The 25020-nt window shown below is 44.3% G+C and overlaps 2 protein-coding genes across 15 annotated transcripts in view; one reads left to right on the forward strand and one right to left on the reverse strand.

Moving 5' to 3' along the window:
• The window catches only part of SLC20A2 (solute carrier family 20 member 2), a 116931-nt gene extending 111912 nt beyond the window's left edge, over positions 1-5019 (reverse strand). For 8 of the 12 annotated variants that reach the window (XM_010820338.3, XM_059882231.1, XM_010820337.3 and 5 more), the window contains exon 1: positions 243-4895. The gene's annotated coding sequence lies outside the window, so the exon portion shown is untranslated. Of the gene's footprint in view, positions 1-242 lie in introns of all 12 variants that reach the window. The other 4 variants (XM_024986262.2, XM_059882233.1, XM_059882232.1 and 1 more) reach the window with 2 other exon arrangements.
• Positions 4948-19535, forward strand: SMIM19 (small integral membrane protein 19). Of its 3 annotated transcripts, XM_059882223.1 has the most exons (5): positions 5137-5277; positions 8452-8581; positions 9344-9481; positions 10985-11109; positions 17648-19535. In XM_059882223.1, the coding sequence occupies exons 3-5, from the start codon at positions 9348-9350 to the stop codon at positions 17710-17712; spliced, it is 324 nt and encodes a 107-aa protein (XP_059738206.1). In that variant the 5' UTR covers positions 5137-5277; positions 8452-8581; positions 9344-9347; the 3' UTR covers positions 17713-19535.
• Positions 19536-25020: the final 5485 nt, after the last annotated feature.

A 25020-nucleotide genomic window follows, 5' to 3' on the forward strand; every position in this document is an offset into this window, starting at 1 on the left:
CTAACGTGCCAGTTGGATAAAAACACTTCCATGTAGATTCTTTTAGCCCCAGCTGTAGCCTTGGATACTTAAATAGAGCACAACTGCGGGGAACACTCACAGCCATCAGCTCCTTCGCTGACAGGCCATCCCAGAATATGAGCTGATGTTAAAAGGAGAGCAGCACCGTGTCATTTCTTATTGAAATTACAGGCTGTCCCCCGATCCCCCAGCAGAAGCGATGTGTCCCCCAGAACACGTACCTGCAGAGCTGCTAACCAGGCCCAGGCCTGCTCCAGGGCACCTCCTCCTTGGATTCCAGGGCCAATGGCGGTGCTCCCTATCGGCGGGGTCATGTGGGTTCAGTGGACTCTGTCGGTGCCCAACACCCACAAGATAACACTGTCGTCTCCCAACTAAAGGGACACAAAACTGGGCTTTCGAAGAATACCGTTTTCCTTCATCTTGCTGGGTTCTGTTTGCGGGCCCTCATCCGAGTCCACGTGGCTTCCGAGTGACCTCCCTCCAGGTCTCACACCAAAGCAGCAGTGCTGTTTTACTTTTTTTTTCACCAGAGAAATACGACTTGGTTGGAAGAGGCCTCCGGGCCCCAAGAGTGCTTGATTGTCCAAGACAAGCTGAAGAAGTGGGTCAAGATTTCACGTAAGGACAAGGCAACCGGACAAGTGGGCACCAGAAGCCTTCCGTGACATGCCCATCCTGGTAAGTTACATTCACTAGGGGTTTAAAAGTGTTTTTTAAAAGAACGGTAGTAACAAGTTCATTCAGTACTGTTTTATTTCACATGAGCAGACACTGAACTAGTATCCTTAACAGTCACGGCTCTTTGTCCTTGTGAATCACTGTCCTAGAATTCAACAAGAGTCTGCCACGCAAGAGTCCTACTGCTCTCTCAGCTTTGAAATGCAAAATTCGGTTTCTCTTCTTGGTGCTTTCAGTCATATCAAAATAGAGAGTCCCCTCAACCATTTCATTATCAACCTCTTCTGCCTGGAAAATCTGGCACTGCTTCTGCAGCTGAGAGTCACAGCCACTGTGAGTGCTACTTTGAAATTGTAAAAGAGTCTGTACAGCTGAGAAACTAGGGTCAAGTTCTAGCTCTCTCTTCTATCTTTGATAAAGCAAAGCTCTGGGGAGAATTCACACTGACTCCAGAGCCAGGCTGCCTGGGGTTCACATCCCATCTCCCTAGCTTACTGCTTGCATTGTGATCTCAGGCACGTGGCTGAATCTCTCTGTGCCTCAGTTTCTCCATGTAAAAGGTGGGGCTATAACGGGATAACAGGATTGAGAGTCAAATAAATCTAGATGCAAAAGCACAGTCTAAGCACTCCATCGATAGTAGCTGTTATTATTTGCTTTGCTGCTGCTACTAAGTCGCTTCAGTCGTGTCCCACTCCGTGTGACCCCATAGATGGCAGCCCACCAGGCTCCCCCGTCCCTGGGATTCTCCAGGCAAGAGCACTGGAGTGGGTTGCCATTTCCTTCTCCAATGCATGAAAGTGAAAAGTGAAAGGGAAGTCGCTCAGCCGTGTCTGACTCTTAGGGACCCCATGGACTGCACCTCCATCCATGAGATTTTCCAGGCAAGAATACTGGAGTGGGGTGCCACTGCCTTCTCCGATTATTTGCTTTATGTAACTCCAAATTCTTATACCGTTCCACATATGTACACAATGTTTGCCCAAATAAGATACTACTCACTTGAGGCCTGGGACCACATCTTGAGTATTTCTGACGCTCCCCATGGCACCTACTAGTCACTCAAGAGGTAAAAATGAATCTACTCGGTATAGATTGTTATACCGGATGAACAAGGAAGTTCTCAAACACAGACCTGTACAAACATGTATTCCCTGCCCTTGACCAGCCTGTATTTCGGGTGGGGAAACAAAACACAGGAAAACACTCCTGCTGTAACAATATAAAGCCATAAAAGATTGAATGCCAAAGGCTCCTTGTGAGCTGGGACCCTGGAGAGGGCGAGCCTGCAGTGGCCCTCCCTGCCCCTGGAGGCGAGTGGAACTTCCACAAGAGGCGGGCACAGATAGCGGATTCCAGCATACCTGGTCATCCCACAAACATTCACTGCACACCTTCCACAGGCTGAGATACGGCCATGAAGGACCTAGAAAAGGCCCCAGCGCCGCAGGACCTAAAAGGGCACTCACTCCCCCTGACAGCTGAGTTCTGAAGGAAGGAAGAAGGGGTGTTCTCTCGGATGGAACACAACACCGCTTCAATGCCTCACAGACAGGAGCCAAGGCTGGCGTTACAGTCGCTCCGGCTTCCAACAATGGCAAACACACAGAAGTTAACAACTTTTCCTGTTCTGTACTCTCAATATGCTCCACTGTTTATGAAGCACATTAAAGAGACATTCTCTATTATTTCTGAACACAAATAACATATAAGAGGTTTACAGACACACACAGTCAGTATTATTGGAAAGGTTTTCAGAGTCTATGGAGGCCCAAATGAAACCCCGTTCATAAAGCCCAGTGCTCTGGCTCCTCCCACCCTTTCCCTTCCTTCCCTCTTCTACTAGGGTCTGCCCACAGACGTCAAATATCTCCCAGGGAAGTGCCTGGAGATGCATGTGGTGGCAGGAATCAGTTAGTCACGATGGGCGGAAGGATTAACACTTGCATCTTTGTCTTCTACAGCCTTGCACTGATGACAAACCTCCACTCATCTCCTCCCGAAAGAGGATGCCTTCGGGTAAAGGAACCTCTTATAAATATCGACTGGCAAAAGCGTTCTCAATCCCTTACTGATGGCGGACCACTATACAAAGATGGGTCAAGTCCAACACGCTCTCATCACAAATGAGACACGTTTCTGAGCGCTTCCCTCATCCTCTGCAGGCCTTTCAACAGCTTCTGCTCTCATAGGATGCACACTGCTGGATCCCACCATCGCCCCTGGAAACAGAATAATCTTTTCTTTTTTTTTTTTTGGTTGCCCTGTGCAACTTGCCCGCCCAGCGATGGAAACCACGCCCCCTGCACTGGAAGTACAGTCTTAACCACTAGACCGCCAGCGAAGACCCAGAATAAACTTGATTAAGGATGTCCAAACTACTCAATTAAATCCAGTCAAAAATTTCTTAATGCACAAAGTACTGGACTCGAATATGTTTAAGACATTCAAAGGCAAACTTAAAAATGAGGTTAGAACCCCTACAACATAGGTTACAGAACATTCTTAACCTTCATGTACCCATGAATGTTAGACTCATCAACAAAGTAACAGCCAACCCACTGTTTTTTATTCCCTCGGTTTGGTACTGGAAAATCACCCTTCCTGTATGTCATTTGTTAACCCCTAATTAGGAATGTCACTAGGAGACTAAACAGGGTAAGAGGAGACCTTTCACCAGGGGCAATTAAGGCTTTCCAACATTTACTTTTTCTGAATGTCCAAGCACAGCCTGTTGATTGAGTGACAATGACATGTAATGGGAACTTTGATTAAAAAGAGACACAGGGCTTTGGAAACTATTGAATACTCCAATAAAGGGACTAATTGCAATTCCACGCAATTGAAAAGCCATCTTCCAACTTGAAAAACACATTTTACTCAGTCATTTTATATTGCCAACACCCTTGTTTTACAGAAACAGAAACAATTAATGTACATATTCACCATTTGGACACATTCAAATCCAACTCGTGTACTCAAGTATTTAAGAGTAACCTATGTTTATGCAAAAAGTTATCCCAAAGATTAAATGAGATAAAGCGTGTAGATGATTTGAAACAAGTCTGGCAAACAATCACTACTCAACATTGCCCAGTATTACTGTTCCTAATTTTCCAACTTTGGAATCATACTAAACAGTTGTAGAGCACGATTATATATACATAATGTATATAAGCTAATACGTGTTACTACTAGAAATAAAGCTATTATGTTATGCACCAAGCAATGCTATTCATCTAGGCAGACCTGAGTTTAATTTGAACAGAATGATCCGAAAAGAAGCAGAGAAAACTTGCTACGGGGTAGAATGTTAAATGTTAGCTCTAATCTCTGCTTATCAACTAAGGACACAACCTCTACGTCTAGTGTGAATTATAATCAGCAGTCAGCTGATCCTAGAGAACTCGCTCAAAATGAACAGTTAAGACCTCAACCTCGTAGATAAGGGGCCATTTACTTGCGAGGCTGCGCCAACCACTGAAATCTGATTACTTCAATATTGACGCTGAAATCCTACATAAATTCATTACATGTCTCTTGCCGGAATTTTTTTTGCAAGTCCTTACACACACACAAAATTATACCCCAAAGCCACTTAAACTGACATGACTACATCATCCTGGGCGCATCCGGCTTTTAAAACATTTCAGTCGCTTCGGCCACGCATCATTTACGATGACAGGGAATCACTGACGATGACAGGGAAAGCGCAAAAGCCAGTTTGGAGAGCACGTGCTTTCCTAAGTCAATACGAAAAGTAACCCTAAGCCCACATCACGAATTGGGGGGGGGGGGGGCGGGAAATCCTCGCGTTTCCAAACTGAATCTCGACCCGGGGCGGGGGCGGCCAAGGCACACGCCCTCCCCGCAGCCGGGCCGGCGCCACGGCTCCCGGGAGCCCCCGTCGCTTCGCCGCGCGCGCTCGGGCGCACCGCGGCCGGACGCAGGTGGACTCCAGGCCGGGGCGGCCGGACGCGGGCCACCGAGCCCCGGGGGCCGCGGGGAGGGGCCGGCGCCGCGGGGCCGGGGAGGGGAGCCGGGCCGCACTCACGCGCCCGCGGGCGGCCCCGGGGCCGTCGCCGCGTCTCCCCGGGTCGCGCCCTCACAGGGGAGCGGGGCGGGGCGGGGTGGGTGAGGGGGAAAGACCTGGCTGCTCGTTCCCTCCGGAAGCCGCCGGGCAGGCAGGAAGTGACGAAGCAGACGCTGTCCGGTCCGCGCGGGAACCGGGTCCGCGCGTCCGGCCGCCGGCGCGGCGCAAAGAGCCCCCGCGGAACAGCCCGGCCGCGCGCCGCCGGCGGAGCGAGCCGCGTGAGTGGCCCCGCGCCCCGCGCCCCGCGCGCCCCGCCCCGCCGCGCGCCCCGCCCCGCCCCGCCCCGCCCCGCCGCGCCGCGCCGCCCCCAGGCCCGGAGCGAGCCGCCGGCTCCGCGCCCCAGAGACGCGGGCTGGAAGGCCGGGGCTGGCGGGTGGGGCCGCGCGCTGCCCGCCCCGGGACGGGGCTTCACCGTCCGCTCCCCGCTCTGCTTTCCGGGAAGAGCGCGCCTCGAGCATCTCGGTCGGGCCGGGAGCGCGCAAGTACGTGACTCCCCCGCCTGGGGGTGTCTCCGGGCGAGTTGTGTAACCCTCACCCTCACCGCCGCCGTCACCCCCGGGGCTCCTGCCAAGTGGGAGCTCGAGTGCGCCCAGCACGCGGGTGGTGAGTCACCGAGTCTCTGGGCTGCCCGGCACGGGCACCCTCAAATGCCCACTGCCCTTCATCGGCCCGCGGGTTGGCCCGTGACTTTGTCCCCTTCCGCTTCGGGAGCCCCAAACCTTGAGCGCTTCGGAGCACGGAGAGAAAAAAAATCCAGTCAGTGGTGGTGGTGGATTGTGTTGTGTGAGGAACTCGTGGAACTGTTTAAGTGATTCTCATCTGGATTCGTTTCAAAATAACAAAGCTCTTAAGTGAGAGGGGAAATTGGTAACATTTAAGACGTGATGACAGGGGATCTTCAAAATTGAAGATCCCCCTGGAGGAGGGCATGGCCACCCAACTCCAATCTTCTTGTCTGGAGAAATCCATGGACAGAGGAGGCTGGTGGGCTACAGTCCATAGTTTCGCAAAGGGCAGACACGACTTAGCGACCAAACCACCACCACCAGAGGTAGTATCAGGAACCCCAAACAGGAGGGGGGGAAAAAAAAAAAAATATATATATATATATAGTTTATGATACAGTCACTTGATCCCAAGAAGAGGTTTAGTTCTCTACGTAGAAGTTTGTCAAACTGAAATCTATCCCTAGTTGTTCATGTTTTACCAACTTTATCTCTGGATACTTAAGTTCTCATTTAAGTTCTGGATACTTATTTCAGCAACTCCTTGCTGAAATAGTTCAAGCATAGATTTACAGGAAAAATATGTGGGAAAGGTTCCGTTTTCTCAGAAAAGCCGTGCATGACAATCCAAGCACACGGTGAGCTTGCTGAAATATCCGTTAATTTGCCAGAAAGGAACCATTGTAATGCCCCTGGGCATTTTGTCCTCAGGAGGGAGGTTGTGTGTGTACACTTGGTTAGCCTGTGGGGAGCTGGGAGGGGGCTGGTCATAGTTCAGGCCACAAGGGAGCCATCGTCTGCATGGTGACTTTGGACAGGCATACACAGTCATGTCATTGGTCATGATGGAGGAATGGGCAGGACAGGCCTACCCCTGGTGCAAATCTTTCACAACTACACTACTAAAAATAACTCAAGTGCGTGTCCCCGGAACAGTAGTGTTACTGCATAGTGTCATTGCATACCAATCAAGTTGTATAACTCTTGGTAAAATTTCACCATTTGTGGTCAGCAGTCCTTTAGACTCCTTCTCCAAATATAACGAGAGACTGGCATATTTGTAGCAGGAGGAAGACAGCTCTGTAGGAACACACCATTTATTGAGGGGTTCAGGAACAGAATTTAGTGAAACGCTGAAGCAAGAGATTAACCTGGCTCAGAACAGTCAGGTGTTAGAACACAGGTAGGAGACCCACTCACAGTTGTGTCAGAGAAAGGGCACCTACAAGATGTCTCAGTAGCCATAGTTATGTATGTTCCTTGTTCCTTCTCTAATTTCTTGTTAACTCCCAATCCTGAAAACCTACCCCACTCAGGGACGGCATGGTAATGCCAGGCCTTCCACAGCTTCTCAAATCAGACACCTAAAGTCAGCTCTCTCTCTCTTTTTTTTAATAATTTTATTTATTTGGGCTGTACTGGGTCTTCGTTGTTGCACAGTCTCTTCTTTAGCTGTGGCGAGCAGGGGCGGGGGGCGGGTACTCTGTCGTGGAAGTGCACGGGCCTCTCATTGTGGGGGCTTCTCTAGAGCACAAGGGCGTCAGTAGCTGCAGCAAATGGGCTCAGCAGTTGTGTTTCCTGGGCTCTAAAGCACCGGCTCAAGGGTTTAATTTCTCTGAGGTATGTGCGATCCTCCCCAACCAGAGATCAAACCCATGTCCCCTGCTTTGGCAGGCAGATTCTTTACCATTGATCCATCAGAGAAGCCCTAAAGTCATCTCTTACAGCCGAAACAGTCATTGTTATTTTACATTTTGGCACCAACAAAAATCTAGAAAAAAATTCTAGATTCCTTGCCCATAAAGACAGTTATAGTCTCTGATCTTCCAAAAGTTTCCCCTTTTAAGGTAGGTTGATTACTTACCATGAATAATGTTACGTTCAGAGAAACTCTGGAGTTCAGTTTTAAGGCATAAGAATCGAAACTGAGTAACGTCAAATCCCCCTGCACCTCCTACTCTCTAAAAAAAAAATCCATCGCCAGTCTTCAGTAGATAGTAACTGTGTATGTTTAATAATTTAGTAATGTTTAGATCTTGCAGCTATAAAATTTTATCATTTAAATTCTGTTTTTATTAGTCTCTAATTTTCCTAAGACCAATCTGTATTTTCATCAGACACACATAGATGTTTCAGAGACATTACTCTTGCTCTCAGTGTCTAGAATTTAAGTTAAATGGCCATTCAGTGATACTCACTTTATTGTAAATGAGTACAGTCTGTCCCCAGACCTCTGATAGAGATTGCAGGTGTAAGAAAGGGACCAAAATGCCAGCTGACCTGGGAGCAGACCCTGGGGAAATTTCATTTTATGCAGAAGCAAACTGTAAGAAAGAAAACAGACTCTGCCCTTAATGTGCACTTATTAACTGAGACAAATCTACATTAAGAAACATTTTGGAGGCTCATAGGACAGATATTTCAGTGGAGGAATTTCTACAATGCTTTCACTGTTTTAGGATGTCTAGAAAAAATTGCAAAATGATTTCTTAGACATTCCACATACCCTTTTTCTTGGTATTAGAAAATGACTATCATTAGAAACTACAGTAAGTTATCACCTGTCATTTGTTCAGTTTTTCTCCTTTTGATAGAGTGTCTAAAACAACACTTCTGAATTTCTTCCACATATTGAATCATTTATGCTTACTTAGTTGAGGTTTAACACAAGGGAAGAACTTTCTCTTTAAGGAACAATTCAATGAACTTCCCAACGGTAAGTGAGAAACCAGGAGTCTTTCCCTCGCTTCTTGATACACTTGCTGTTACCACTCTTATTTTTCTGTGGGAATGTCCAAAGAATGCACTTCCTTGAATAGAAGTCACAGCTGTGTAAATAGCAAAAAGGGACTTTTTATAGCTTCTTTCAACCACATTTGGCCAGGAGGCCAAGGCTGCATAGATAAAGCTGCAGGCATTTTCATTTTCCAGGTGCGTCGGGGCCTGTGGAAGAGCATGGTCCTGGCCAGCGCATCTCATCAAAGCCACTGTCACGAGTCCAACGTGTGCTGTTCTCTTAGCATCCCAGCCAGTTGTGTGGGCCTGTGTCATAAGTATTCAGGTGCATTTGCCTGGGTAATAGTTACAGGTTGGAAAATGTGCAGTGATATTTCAACCCATATCCTTTTAGAAATATTTTTTTAATCTCCAAGTTTGAACTTTTATGTAGGATCTGTGATGTTTCAAAGTCAGAAATAAGGGGAAATGCGTTCTGTGCCTTAGTGATCTAGATCAGGGTTGGTCAACTTTTTCTTGCCTTTTTTTAACTTAATTTTTTATTTTATTAATTAATATATTGAGGTATGATTGGTGGTTTACAATATTGTGTTAGTGTCAGGTATGCAGCAAAGTGACTCAGTTATATGTGTACATATAGCCATTGTTTTTCAGATTGTTTTCCGATATAGTTTATTACAATGTTGATTCGAGTTCCCAGTGCTACACAGTAGATCTTTGTTGATTATTTGATATATAAGTGGTGCATATGTATCAATCCCAAACTCCTAATTTATCCCTCCCCATCACCTCCCCTTTCCCCTTTGGTAACCATAAGTTTGTTTTCTAAGTCTGTGAGTCTGTTTTCTGTTTTGTAAATCTTAACAGGCCAGATTGTATATATTTGAGGCTTTGAGGGCTGTGAGGCAAAAATGGAAGATACTGGTAGTACTCTCAACTGTTTAAAATGTATCCATTGGAAATGTAAAACCAGTTTTGGCTCCTGGGCCACAGGGAGACCAGGGGCTGCCGCTGGCCTGCGGGCCCTCTGTTCGCCCGCATTTGTCCGGCCTTCACACTGTCACCTGCCCCCTTTATTGTCTTACAGGCCCATGCCTGGGGGCTACGGAGTGATGGGGGACGACGGGGCCATGGACTACAGCGTCCACGAGGCCTGGAATGAAGCCACCAACGTGTACCTGGTGGTGATACTCGTCAGCTTCGGGCTCTTCATGTATGCCAAGAGGTAAAGGCTTGAGGTTCTCAGGGTTGATGAGAAGATCCTGAGCATTTGCGAGTTTTGCAGGTTGGTTGGTTTGATCTAAATTTAATGCACAAAAATGATTTCACCAGCATTTTGGTTCCTACTATGAAAGCTCTCTCTCCTCGGCCCTGCCCTCAAACACCAGACACCAGGACTTGGCTTGCAAAACCCAGCTGCTCTGAGAGCCGGGCTGTGAGTGCAGCTCTCGGCTCCCAGGCCAGCTGCTCTGTACTCCCATTCTATCACTTCTGATATAGCTCAGAGTTATCACTCAGCCAGTTCACTGTCACCCTCGGACGAGCACATATTTTTGGCCCACGTCCCTGAAATGCACAAACACCAACTCCTACATGTTCAGCACTTCTGTCCTCGCACATTTCAAGCTTTCCCTTCTGTTTCTTACGCATGACTGTGTCCCAGAACTTAGTGAATGATGTTATATGGTTCGATTTCTTGTCTGTCCATCCTGCAAACACTCAGTCCCCCGAGAACAGGGGCTTTTATTTAACCTTTGTGTCCCTGAAGTGGCGCATTAGTGTAAATCCTCCACAAATACTTCCTGCTGACTGTCGCACAGTTTAACTGTCCTTTTCCACACTCCCTGGCTCCTTTAAGAACAGTGAACAAAAAGGGAGGGAGGTATTGCTTTGAAGAGGAAGAAAGCAGTAGTTGGATTGAGTTGCTTCTGCTCATAGCCACATGCTTTGTGACGTCCTGTACCAAGGTCAGAGGCTTTAGACAGTCCGGGATAATTAGTCATCCAAGAATAATTGCTGCCTGGCCTGGGAAATAGTTCAGATTCACCCTGCCTATGGGACATGCAGGCTCGCCCTTCACAGCCCCGTGAACCCTGAGCCGCTGGCCTCCTGGACTCCAGGCTGGGGGGAGGGGCGAGAAGAGCCCCCACGGATCACCCCAGGGCCACTGGCAGGCGACAGCGGTCCCCTAAAGAGAGCTGCCGCCTCCTCCCCACCCCACTGTTTTAAAAGCATAGACAGGCTGTTGTTCATTTTAACTAGATGACCCCACTAAGGCCATGCTACTCTATTTAAGAAATAGTTTTATTCATTGTTTCCCAGAATTAAGGTCTGCTCACATTCTGTTTATTCACTACCCCCAGTAAATTAGCTTTATTTGCATGACATGACAGGGAGGAAAAGAATCGTACTTTTTTTGTCTGTGCATTTTTCTAAACAATAGGGCATTTTTTGTGGAGATGAGGAGAGACATGTCGTATGAAGTGGGTGTATTCAGTCACTGCTTTTCCTTTCTTGTAACTCTGTGACTATACATGTGCAACTTCTTACTTTTAGTGAAAGAGAGAATACTTGAGCCAAGGCAGCATCTCACGGGGACAGAACTGAAGAGGGACTCGTGGCCACTTGTGTCCTTTTAATGCGGCTTCTGGTTACTACAGTCACGAGAGTGTTACAGTCCTATAGCTGAGAATACAAATCTCTTCTCTGCATCGTTTTTGTGTTTTAGGAATAAAAGGAAAATTATGAGGATATTCAGTTTGCCACCTCCAGCAGAAACTCTGTCAGAGCCCAACTTTTATGACACAATAAGCAAAATTCGTTTAAGACAGCAGCTAGAAATGTACTCCATTTGTAAGTATACTCTGCCTAATTGCATACATGTTGTTCAGTCACTCAGTCCTGTCTGACTCTTTGCAGCCCCACGGACTGTAGCCCACCAGGCTCCTCTGTCCATGAGGTTTCCTGGACAAGAATACTGGAGTGGGTTGCCATTTCTTCTCCAAGGGGATCTTTCTGACCTAGGGATCGAACCTTCGTCTCCTGCTTGGCAAGCAGATTGTTTACCACTGCACCACCTAGGAAGCCTTATTACATACATAAGCATGTTTAATACCTACTTTTTTAAAAAATTTGTGTGTAGTTTTCAAAGGTTATCAGAAATAAATGATGGTGGCACAGGGAACTACATTCAATATCCTGTAACAAACCTTAATGGAAAAGAATATGTATATATATGTGTATCACTTTGCTATACTCCAGGAACTAGCACAACATTTTAAATCAACTATACTTAAGTGAAAAAAAATTTTTTTAATTTAAAAAAATAGCTGATAATAGAAGCATAGCACCTGGTTTGCATGAAGTTAGTGCTTCAGGACCCTTCCCCCACGTGGAGCCGTCCCCCCGAAAGGAGCCCTACCAAGCTGTTCATATGATCATGTTTTTGAAAATTCAGCAAAAATTAGATGTTTTGCTAGTTGATGAGATTTCTGTCTGGTCCTCCTCTGACTTGCCGCACATGCAGTGGTGCTGAGGTGGCCACGAGCACTTTGAGGATCCGGCTAAGGGGAGGTTTTGAGTTGAAGCTACTTTTAGTTTGGGTTTGAGTTTTGTGTTTACAGAGTTTGCAGTCACTTCAGTTTCAATTAAATGACCGCGTACCGCAGCCACATTATATGCGTATAGGAACAGCTTCCAGGCCAGAGGTTATTAACATATCCTGTGAATCCCAACGCTGAGTGTGTAGGTGGTGGAGAAGAAACAAAGGTTAAAGGGCACAGAGCCAGGGTGAATGTTGCATCCAAGCCACAACCTCTGATGCCACCATTAAAGAAAATGAGGTGTGGCTTCCATGGTGTGTCATTAAATGAGGAAGGGCAAGAGGTAATTGTATATATGCTAGGGTGCCACTCCTTTAACACTGAGCGACTACAACATGTATGTGTAGTAAAAATGTTGTATATCGTTTTTCTTATCGACATGTAGTTGAGTTACAATGTTGTGTTATACCTGTGTTTACATGTATATAGCCCAGTGATTCAGCTATACATTTTTATATATATATATTCTTTTTCATATTTGTTTTTCCTAGAGAACACCACGAAATATTGAGTATAGTTCCTTGTGCTGTTTAGTAAGTCGTTGTTGGTCATCATTTTATATTCAGTTGTGTGTGTATGTTAATCCCAACCTCCCAGTTCATCTCTCCCCAACTCCTTTATATCTGTGGGTCTATTTCTGTTTTGTAAAAAAGTTCATTTATATCTTTTTTGTTTTTTGAGATGTCGCATATAAGCAGTATCAATGATATTTCCTTCTCTGACTTTGCTTATATGGACGTTCAGATTGCCTTCATTGTCTTGGCTATTATAATAGTGAACTTGGCTTGGCTGTTATAAATAATGCACCTGTGGACATTAGGGTGCACGTACCTTTTCATATATCCAGTTTTCTCTGGGTATATGTCCAGGAGTGGGGTTGCAGGATTGGATAGCTTTAGTTTTTAAGAAGTGTCCATCCTGTTCTCCATAATGGTTGTACCAGTTTAGACTGTAGGAGGGTTCTGTTTTCTCCACATTATTATTTGTAGACTTTTTGATGCTGGCCATTCTGATCCTTGTAGTTTGGTTTTGCCTTTCTCTAATAGTTAGTGACGTTGAGCATCCTTTCATGTGCTTGTTGGCCCTATATTATGTCTTTTTTGGAGAAATGTCTGTTTAAGTCTTCTGCCCATTTTTTGATAGGATTGTTTGTAAAAATGTTCTGTATAATTATGCAAGCCTGGAGGAAAGCTTGAAAAGATACACATGAGATTATTAGCATTCATTACCTTGATGGGGATGCTGTGGAACTCAAGGAGAAAAGACAGTATTTTTAAAAGAAAGATGTCTGCAGTAAAATCTTTAATGTGAATGCGTGCATGCTAATGGGTATAAAAAGAAGCAAGGAAGAATGGTCAGCAAGATATTCCTAGTGTATCTCTCAGGAGACTGGAATTTCAGGTGAAAAGTAGAAAAAAAACATATATATATATAATTTTTCTAACACAAGTAGAACTTCTAAAAATTCTTCAGCATAAATTTCACCCTGAGAACTATAGACAGCAGTTCCTCTGTGGAATGGGGCTGCAGGGCTGATCAGGTGGGAGGAAGATGCACTTTCGGTGTTTCCTCTTTGGGTCCCTTTCGCATTTTGTGTCATATTCATGTGTTACTAGCTCAGAATAAGAAGTAAACCTGAATTTGACAGAGCAGCATTATTCATAGTAGCCAGAAGATGGAAACAACCCAAGTGTCCTTGTCTCCTGAATGGTCCACAGCCTGCGGTCTGTGCATGCACAGGGTTCATTCAACCTTTAAAGGGAAGGAAATTGTGACGGGTGCCACAACAGGCATGAACCTCGAAGACGTTATGCTCCATAATTACTCTTATCAGGAGTGAAGGAAGCCACTTACACAATAACAAATAGTGTGTGATTTCACTTCTCTGAAGCAAATTCCCAGGGACAGAGTGGAGTCCTCACCAGGAGCTGGAGGAGGAGGGGACAGGGAGCTTCTGTGTGCGGAGGAGAGAGGTCAGCGCGGGGTGGTGGGCAGACGGGTGCTGTGGGTGGCAGCACAGCAATGTAAACGGAGCTTCTGTCCCCGAACCACTTAAAAATGGTGAAAATGCAAATTTCAGTGCTTTTGTATTTTACCTCAAAAAAAAAAAATCCCCAAGAAAACCTAAGTATTAAAAACAAAAACACAGAGAGCGAGAAGCTCTGTATGGAAAGTTAAAGGATTAGGCTTTCCTTGATGCCTGCTCAAAACAGAGGTTAGTGGGAGTGCCCTGGTGGCCTAGCAATTAGGATTTGGTGTTTTCACTGCAGAAGCCAGAATTTGATCCCTGGTTGGGGAATCTTAAGATCTGCAATGCCGCGCAGTGCAGCCAAAATACAAAAACAAACAAGAAACTCCCAGAAGTTAGTTGGCATCAAAAAAAAAAGAAAAATCCATTAGCATAGCATATACAAGTTTAAACCCAGTGTACCGTTCTTTTTCTTCTTTAATGAAAATGGCATAAAAATGAAATTTGTCCAAATGCCTGTATTTGTAAGGTGTGTTAGTTTTCTGTTGCTGCTCTATTACCACAAATTCAGTGGCTGACACAGCACAAATCTTACAATTATAGGTTAAAAGTCCCACAGCCGTTTCACTAGGCTAAAATCATGGTGTCAGCAGAGTTTTGTTTCTTTCTGGAGGCTGTGAGGGTGTGTTTCTTTGCCTTTTCCAGCTTCTAGAAGCTACCGCATTGCTTGGTTTGTGGCCTCATTCACCCGTCTTCAAAGCCAGTGGCACTGTGTCTTTCTGATCATTCTTGCATTTTTATAGCCCCCTCTGTCTCTGAACTCAGCCAGTAGAGGCTCTCTGATTTTCAGGGCCCCTGGGATCAGGTTGGGCCAAATAATCCGGGTGACTACATAATCCCCCCTCTCAACATCCTTCATCACGGCTTTCAAGCCCCTTCCGCCCTAGAAGGTAACATATTCACTGATTATGGAGATTAGGATGTGGAGTCGAAGCTGTTGTTCTTATAAATAGTGAGTATTTGCACATTTAATGAGTCCCATCACATTGCATCATTCCTAGTGTTGATGACATATCTAATCCTGATTTAGTCTGTAGGTTCAAGAAAGAAGCAGAAAAAATTCTCTTCCTTCCAGATTCTCTTCTCTTTCCTTAAAGAGTGAACGTGAAAGTTGCTCAGTCGTGTATGACTCTGTGATCCCATGGACTGTACAGTCCAAGGAATTCTCCATGTCAGAATACTGAAGTGGGTAGCTATTCCCTTCTCCAGGGGATCTTCCCAACCCAGGGATCGAACCCAGGTCTTCCTCATTGCAGGCAGATTCTTTACCAACTGAGGCACCAGGGAAGCCCAAGAATACTGGAGTGGGTAGCCTCTCTCTTCTCCAGGGGATCTTCCTGACCCAGGAATCAAACTGAGGTCTCCTGCATTGCAGGCAGATTCCTTAAAGAGGAACCCCCAAATTGTATAAGTTTTAGGCCACAAAAGTCTGGATCCACCCTGAGTATATAAACAAATAGTATTTCTTCCTTTGCTGGTAAAAACTTAACAGAGACTGAAAGCTTCAAAGCTAAACCATTCACAAGACTTTGGCCCTCTGCCGGGAACCGGCATATTGCATATTGAGTGCATATTGCATATTGAGTGCAGCACTTTCCACAGCATCATCTTTCAGGATCTAGAATAGCTCAACTGTAATTCTATCACTGCCGGTAGCCAGCGTGAGGAACTCCGCCCATGACAAAGGTCATGAGGAAGGAGGCTCGGCATACGCAAAGGCGGGATTGAGCCTCAGGAGTCCCCCATCTACCCCCAAAACCAGTGCTTTCACCTTGGTGCTTTCACCTACACCTCTGACTTTACGGGGGGCTGTCCCCCACTACCTCTCTCTGAAAAAAAAGAGTTAGCTTACAGCTCCAGTTAATAATTCCTGGGTGTGACAGTGTTTAACCTACAAACTCCTTTGGAAATCCTCTAGCCTGCCTGAATAGGTTTTTTCGGCCACATGTGATTGTTCAGAGCCTCCCAACTGTGAGAGGCATGAGATGTTCTAAACTGTCTAAATACAGATTCCTTTGAGCAATTAAAAGATTGATTAGAAATTGTATTGGTGAAGGGTTTTTCACTTCTTGGGCCAATGTTTGCTGCTAAGTCTCCATATCCCTTACCTGCTGTGTCCCTGGCAGTGTATTGATTACTATAATTGGTGTAAATAGTAGCTTTAATGTTTGTAACCTGGGATCCTTGAGTTAATTCTTTTTCTTGTTATAGCCCACCTCACCTTTGCTCTGTAGGAATGCAACTTTATCTAATGCTTTTGGAGGGTGGCTCCTGACCAATCACCTTTAGAGAAAAATAAGTTTTCTGAAGAAAGGGTCTTAAAATGTTAACAGGCCTCTGGGCCAGAAGATGATGCAAATCACCTAAGCTTTTGCATATGATAAGTTTGCAGGAAGAAAGCCTGGCTTGCTGCATGACTCTACCCCTTCCCCCATTATCCTCTATGCATAACTTAAGGTATAAAAACTACTTTGGAAAATAAAGTGCGGGCCTTGTTCACCGAAACTTGGTCTCACCATGTCGTTCTTTCTCTTACCTTCTGGCTGAATTATTCAGCCTCTTCTCCACTGAATTTCCTCACTGAGCTATCCTTATTTCAGCCTCTTTTCTTCACTGAATTTTCCTACTAAGCTATCCTTATTCTATTACTCTTTATATCCTTAATTAAAGTTTAATTAAGCAGTTGTTTCCTGATCCTCGCCGACGCCGTCCCCGCTTCGAATTCCCTGGATCCACCGGGGCTGGACCCCGGCAGCCCTCCACTCTCTAGTTTTCAGGTTAAGACCTTCAATAATTATTTCTCAGAAAAACAAAAACGGTACAGAATTGCAAGTCTGTTTTTTCTTCTCGTTTACATTAATGACAATGTTCAGTAAATGTCTTAGGCTTGTCATTTAATATATAGTCAAATTCCTTATGGTGTGGCAAAAGCATTATTTATCATTTATCTTGAGGTGGAGATGGAGGATAACAAAGAAGGACATTACAAAATGTTACTTTGAGTTTAGTAGCTTTATTAGTGTTTACCCTATATTTTGGGCTTCCCAGATGGTGCCAGTAGTAAAGAACCAGCCTGCCAATGCAGGAGACATGGGAGATGCAGGTTTGATCCCTGGATCAGGAAGATCCCCTAGAGGAGGGCATGGCAACCCACTCCAGTATTCTTGCTTGGAGAATCCCATGGACAGAGGAGCCTGGCGGGCTACACAGTCCATAGGGTCACAAAGAATTGGACACAACTGAAATGGCTAAGCATGCACTCACTCTGTATTTTAGTGTTCTGAATAAGCCATGTACAAAACAATAATAATAAACATTTGAAAATGGATATCAGCACTGATGAGAAATTAGAGAATCACAAAGTATCATAAATTTCCTCTAGTGAAAAAAAATTGTTTAATTCTAAGATAATTCTTTTGGGGCTTCCCTGGTGGCTCAGACGGTAAAGCGTCTGCCTGCAATGCGGGAGACCCATGTTCGATTCCTGGGTCGGGAAGATCCCCTGGAGAAGGAAATGGCAATCTACTCTAGCACTCTTGCCAGGAAAATCCCATGTACGGAGGAGCCTGGTAGTCTGCAGTCCATGGGGTCGCAAAGAGTCAGACACGACTGAGCAACTTCACTTTCACTTTCAAGCTAATTCTTTACTGAGAATCATGACTTGACTGTAATTTAATGATGTGAGTTCATAATGATTTTGAGACTTTATTAATTGTATCTCCTTTTTTCTTGTTTTTTTCTTTTGTTTATTTCCTAATAGCCAGGAAGTATGACTATCAGCAGCCACAGAGCCAAGCTGACAGTGTGCAGCTCTCGCTGGAATGAAATCTCAGAAAATCAGCAGCATAAATGCCTGTTGTTCAAGAGTGCGATCTCCTCCTGCTACTAAATCATGACCAGCGTTTTGGGTTTTTTTTTAAGTTCTGTCTCCATAAAATCATTCTGTTTGTGACTTTCCCCCCAATCTTTTGGTGTGTTTGGTTTCACTTTTTAAAATTTTATCTCCAAATCATTTGTTCCACAAATTAAAAATGCCTCCAAAGGCCTGAACACAGAGAGTCTGGGGAGGTAGACGGTCAGCAGAGGTGGCAGTCTTACCTCGTGAAGACCTTCCCTCCTTCAGGATGCAGTCAGGAGCAAAAGCGCAAGAGTTTGGAGCCTAGGCCGCTTTTGAACGTTTTCGCAAAATTAAAAAGTAAAAATCAAATCATTGAAAGAACTTCCTCTTCGATTGTCGGGGGATAAATGTCGTAATGGATAAGGGACTAACTAACGTGTGTTCCTGTGGCTGTTGTCACCTCCGGTTGAATTAGCCATCTTTGCTTCTTCAGGAGTCGCACAGGAAACTGTCTTTTCTGCACCGTGAAATCCTGACACACACCCCCCTGCTAGTTGTGGAACTTGCCTGGGACTGGAGTTCGTTCCCCTTCATTGTGTTCCCACGAGTTCCTTCCACCAGAAGAGTCTTCTTCCAGCCATGCCAGGGCTGTGCTGCTGAATACATGGGCACCTCTGACAGGTGCTAGCTACTTGCTTTGGGATCTTATGACTATAAATGTTTCACTATCTAGCTTCTTGGGCTTTTTTTTTTTTTTAAACCATAATAAGCTTTCCGGTAGACTCATACCTTGTACCATTTTTATGCTGAAAACTTCATGCTGAAAACACTGAAATGTTTTTGCCCAGTTTTTCATATTTATTTAAAGAAAAACTGGTTGGAGGTAATAGCAGGTACGTTTAACTGTCCATATAACTGTTCAAGAATTTGTTTTCAGGACTTCCCTGGTGGTCCAGTGGCTAAGAATCCATGCTGCCAGTGCAGGGAGCCTGGGGTTCAAGCCCCCGTCAGGCAACTGGATCCCACGTGCCACAGCTGAAGATCTTAAATGCTGCAACTAACACCCAGAGCAGCCAATTAATATTAAAAAATTAAGAATTTGTTTTTGAATCAAAATGCAATTTTAAAAGTTAGTTAATATTTTAAATGTTATTGTCTTTTCCTTTACAATTATGAAGTAAAAAATATAAATTTTATGGGTTTTTTTAAAGATTTTTTTTTTTTTGAGGTGGACCATTTTAAAAGCCTTTATTGGATTTGTTATAATACTGTTTCTGTTTTTTGTGTTTTGGTTTTTTGGCCAAGAGACATGTGAAATCTTAGCTCCCTAAACAGGGATCAGACCTGCCCCCCTTGGATTGGAAGGCAAAGTCTTAACCACTGCACCACCAGGGAAGTCCCAAGAATATAAATTTTAAATGAAAAAGTTTAGGCCAAATGAAATAATTTCAAGAAAATTGCACTTATTTTAAAATTTATGTCACTCAAAAATGTATATCTTTTATAAGGTGGATTGTTGATCAAATGGAATAATTCTTTCTTAACCCACAGATGAGTTTGAATTCCCCACCTGTACCCAGAATGAATACATAGACTGAAGGATTGTAAACAGTGGTAATTATGGCCTGGGACAAGCCGAGCAGCAAGAGAACAGTCTCTTAAACTTTGCTCTTATGTAATCAGGAGTGGGAGTGGTTCATATGCTGTCACTGATGTGAAGCACAAACCTGGACAAATTATGAAAACTGGCTATCTCAGCTGATTTGAACAAAATGTGTACCTAAGTAAATAAAAATCACAACAAAACTGATGGTGATGGCTTTTTATTTGTATCCACTAGCCATGAAATTAAAAGGTGTTTGCTCCTTGGAAGAAAAGCTATGACCAATCTAGACAGCATATTAAAAAGCAGAGACATTACCTTGCTGACAAAGGTACATCTAGTCAAAGCTATGGTTTTTCCTGTGGTCATGTATGGATGTGAGAGTTGGACTGTGAAGAAAGCTGAGTGCCAACAAATTGATGCTTTTGAACTGTGGTGTTGGAGAAGACTCTTGAGAGTCCCTTGGACTGCAAGGAGATCTAACCAGTCCATCCTAAAGTAGATCAGTCCTGAGTATTCATTGGAAGGACTGATGCTGAAGCTGAAGCCCCAATACTTTGGCCACCTGATGTGAAGAACCGACTCATTAGAAAAAACCCTGATGCTGGGAAAGATTGAGAGCAGGAGAAGGGGACAACAGAGGATGAGATGGTGATGGCATCGCCAACTTGATGGGTGTGAGTTTGAGCAAGCTGCAGGAGTTGGTGATGGACAGAGAAGCCTGGCGTGCTGCAGTCCATGGGGTCGCATAGGACACGACTGAGTGACTGAGCTGTACTGTAGACAGTATCAGATGGTTTTTTATTTGCATCCGCTAGATGGTGAACATTGGACTCTGGCGAGTGAGAGAAGATTCCTCCTCATTTTTCTGTAAAGCCTGATGATGGGAGTCACACCCCCTACCAGCAGGATCAACGGAGAGGCCGCTTTGAAGTTTCCTTTCTGCTTCCACAGCTGAGCAGGGGAGGGGGGATGCCCCGCGGCCACACTTCAAAGCCACGCCAGCTGACTGTCCTGGTTCTGCACCCCCTCGCCCCCGGGAATCCATCAAGGGTCCACGACGGAGCTGTTTTCTTTGGAAGAAAAGCGGCATGGCTAATAAACAGCTCACTAACACTGGTGTTCTCCTTTTCCTCGTTCCTCTCTTTCACTGTGTGAAAGATGCGAGGTTAGTGCCGTGGGCAGCTCCCCTGGGTGCACGGCTGGGCCAGCCCACTGCTCCAAGGGCACAGAGGTTTGTTCTCAACCTTAACCGTTTCCGGTGGGGTTCTTGAGGATTCACCAGGAAGTAAGACGCAGAGTTTATGGTAAGATTGCTGCAATGTTGGAAATATATTCAAGTATTCAGTAAAAGTAAGAGAGGAAATGGTATTAAAAGTAACTTCAGATATTAAGAATAAAAGTGTCTTAGTTAGACACTACTGTATATAAAATAACATCACTTACATGTGAAATTTTTTAAAAGTTTTACAAATGAACTTATTTACAAAACAAAAGACACAGATTTTGAAAGCAAACGTCATGGGGAAGGATAAATTAGGAGTTTGGGATTAACATATGGGTTCTGGAAATAAAGAGGACATTTGGCTTATATCCAATGTTATGCAAAATAGCAAAGCTCACAGAAGAGCGACTGGAGCTTAGTCTTCATCTGTTTCCCACGCGATTCCCTAATAAAGTCAGAGCCAGACAAAACTACAGAGCAAGAAGCATCTCCCACCTGTCTTTTTGCCCCTCCTCAGCCTCTTTCCAGTCTGTATGGGTGAGGTTAAGTCTTGATTAAGGATTTAAGAGTGAGGATGAGGAGTCAACCAAAGAACTGAGGTGAGCCCTACATGGAAACTTCCAGCAACAGGTTGTCTTTCTCCTACCCTGGACCTCTCACCCACAAATGAACAAGCAGCCTTTAGCGCTGGAGTCTGCGGACCTTAATTTTATTTACATACAGTAAAAAGCTAAAGCTGTACAGCAGCCACACCCAAGCTAGGAAGATGATAAGTCAAAGGGGAAGCAAGCAACCGTCTGGGGTCATTGGAGCTTCTCTGTCCCAAATGTGATACTGAAGGAGGACTGTGCTACTCGTGTCTTTTATTTTTGATGTTTCTTATTCCAAAGTTTCTTTATTCTCTTCCAAATCAAGAAACAACAGAGGTCTCATGATTACGAAAGAGTGGCTCCATCCTGGGGATTTTCATGAAAGAAATATTTTGACAGATTTCAAACAGGCTGAAGAAAGCTGAGAATTTTTAACTGCAACCAATGTTGATGTTGTTAAACTCAACTGCAAATCCCTTTGACCTCAGAAATCTGAAAAAAAAAAAGTCCCACATGAAATATTTATGATATAACAAGTAAAGGTATTTTATTTATTTTGGGGGGAGGGATTATGTCTCTGAATAACATTTTATTTTGAGGTTTAAAAAACCAGGCACACTTAAATTGACTACATGCCAATATGGGCTTCCCTAGTGGCTCAGACGGTAAAGAATCTGCCTGCAATGCGGGAGACCTGGCTTCTGTCCCTGGTTTGGGAAGATCCCCTGGAGGAGAGCATGGCAACCTACTCTAGTATTCTTGCCTGGAGAATCCCCATGGACAGAGGAGCCTGGCGGGCTGCTGTCCATGGGATTGCAGAGTCGGACACGACTGAGCAACTAAGCACACCGCATGTGCTAATATAAATCTTATATCTGGAATGCTTTCTAGTAAATAGTAACTGCTGCTGCTGCTGAGTCGCTTCAGTCGTGTCCAACTCTGTGCGACCCCATAGATGGCAGCCCACCAGGCTCCCCCGTCCCTGGGATTCTCCAGGCAAGAACACTGGAGTGGGTTGCCATTTCCTTCTCCAATGCATGAAAGTGAAAAGTGAAAGTGAACTCAGTCGTGTCCGACTCTTAGCGACCCCATGGACTGCAGCCCACCAGGCTCCTCCGTCCATGGGATTTTCCAGGCAAGAGTACTAGAGTGAGGTGCCATTGTAACTAGTCCAGAGTAAATGCTGGGTAGATAGTTGCTGAAATAATTAATTAACTCACATCAATTTATAATGTTGATGTATGGCAAAACCAATACAATATTGTAAAAAAAATAATAAAATTTATAAAATTGATGTTTATTTTTTATATTTTTAAAATAATTCTGCTTCTGGTAATGGAGGAATAATTGTGTCAGACTAACTGTCTTACAGATAATGAGTTCAGAACAAAACATGAAAACAATTTGAAAGAAGGCATAAACAGGGAAACAAGGAAGAAGATAACCCTTGAAGGAAGGGACAGCAGTGGTTGAGATTTGTGTTTATATGGGTTTTTTGCCTGAAGGTATTTCTTAGTCCACCATTTGAGAATAACTAGAACTCAAGCAGAAAGCTACAGTGAAACTGATTCGACAAACCTGAAAAGTGAGGAAGAACATCACAGAAAAAGGTGAATCGCAGAAAAGAAGTGAACCCCAGAAGGAGGAACCCCAAAATCTGCATATAAATTCTGCCAAGTCCTTGGCTGATCCCTGAATCTACGTGAGAGACCCCAAGGAACCTGGCAGAAATCAAACAGCTGAAGAGACTAAGGGTGGCATTCAGCTGGTGCTTACCATTGGCAAGGTACAATTTGAACCTGGCCAAATTTAATCATCTGCTTGAGCAAACCCAACACTTCTCAGAGGGAGTTAACAGAATCTAGAGTCTCTAATACCATGTCATCCAAAATACCCAACATATAATGAAAAAGTACAGGAATGAGCATGAAAATGAGATCCACAATCAGGAGAAGAAATGGGACAATATGATCCATAGTCAAGAGAAAAAATAGTCAAAGCAAACTGACTCCAGGATGACCTGGATGTTGAATTAGCAGACAAGAACTTCAAAGTAGCCATGACAAAGATGTATAGATAAATAAAATACTTTCAAGTAAATGATAATCAAAAGGCTTTATCAGCAGCCAACCTCCTGAACAAGAAATACTAAAGAAAGTTCTTTGGGAAAAAAAAAGAAGTGCCAGCACCTGGAAACTCAAATCTAACCAAATTCTAGGCATGATGAATAATCAGTTGGGGAAAGACATTGATAGAGCAAGTAGGGGCTCTTATCACGAGGGAATGAACACTTTTTACTGTTTGTATGTAGAACACTTTGTACTGTTTTCATTTTTATATAGGCTTGGAATTACTTTATTATAGAAAAACATTTGTAAATCAACTTCTTGGTCAACCAGATTCTATTTTTTGTACCATATCAGTCTTCACTGAAGTTGAAGCTCAAATACTTTGGCCACCTGATGCGAAGAACTGACTCATTGGAAAAGCCCCTGATGCTGGGAAAGACTGAAGGCGAGAGGAGAAGGGGATGACAGAGGATGAGATGGTTGGATGGCATCACCGACTCGATGGACATGAGCTTGAGCAAGCTCCGGGAGTTGGTGATGGACAGGGAAGCCTGGCGTGCTGCAGTCCATGGGGTCGCAAAGAGTCGGGCATGACTGAGCGACTGAACTGAATCATTGGCAAACTAAAAAGCAGCTGTCTGGACAATATTATGTTTATTTCTTCTCTACTTCCCACAGTATCCAAAATCCTTCTGCTCTCTATCAAAATCTATTCCAAGAAAGAATCGAAAACACACTTCCACAACAGTCAAAGTGTTACTTCTTATGGGGTATTTGTTCTGCATTTTAACCGAAAACCTCCAGTTGGAAAGCAGTGAAGTTTTCAAACATTACAGAGAGGTAATTCTTAGGGATAAAAGTACGTTTATGGCCTCTGAAATCATATCATGAAAGCAGTTAACTAAATACCTATTTATTTGGCTCCTGCATCCAATTCTTCCCTCTTTCTTCATCTTCATACACTTTCCTGATAGCTCAGTTGGTAAAGAATCTGCCTGCAATGCACGAGACCCTGGTTTGATTCCTGGGTCAGGAAAATCCCTTGGAGAAGAGACAGGCTACCCACTCCAGTATTCTTGGGCTTCCCTGTTGGCTCAGCTGGTAAAGAATCTGCCTGTAATGCAAGAGACCTGGGTTCAATCCCTGGGTAGAGAAGATCCCCTGGGGAAGGGAGAGGCTACCCGCTCCAATATTCTGGCCTGGAGAATTCCATGGACTATAGAGTCCATGGGATCGCAAATAGCTGGACATGACTGAGCAACTTTCACTTTCACCATCTTAGTTCCAACACAAACAATCAGAATGTCACCTCTTCCTCCACCAAAATGATAAGATGCGTTAGAACTCCTAAATAAAGAGAGTGATTCTACAGTTTCATATCAAAACAGGGCATCTCGGTGAGGTAGGAATAGAGATGTGCTTTTGGTTACCATTTTACAAATGAAGAAAAGTGAGCAGTGGGATTGCCTCTTCCAATCCTGAATGCATGCAAGTGTGCTCAGTCGTGTCCAACTCTTGTGACCCCATGGACTGTAGCCTGCCAGGCTCCTCTGTCCAGGGGATTTTCCAAGCAAGAATACTGGAGTGGGTAGCCATGCCCTTCTCGAGGGGATCTTCCAACCCAGGGATCAAACCTGCATCTCTTACATTTCCTGCCTTGGCAGGCAGGTTCCTTACCACTAGCACCTCCTGGGAAGCCCATATACATACTTACATATGTGCATATATATGTATGTGTATATATATATATGTATGCATATATATATACACAATTATTCTTCAAAAAATTAGTAATTAAATTTTAGTTC

This window comes from Bos taurus, chromosome 27 (assembly GCF_002263795.3).
Source record: "Bos taurus isolate L1 Dominette 01449 registration number 42190680 breed Hereford chromosome 27, ARS-UCD2.0, whole genome shotgun sequence".
Taxonomy (NCBI): Eukaryota; Metazoa; Chordata; class Mammalia; order Artiodactyla; family Bovidae; genus Bos; species Bos taurus.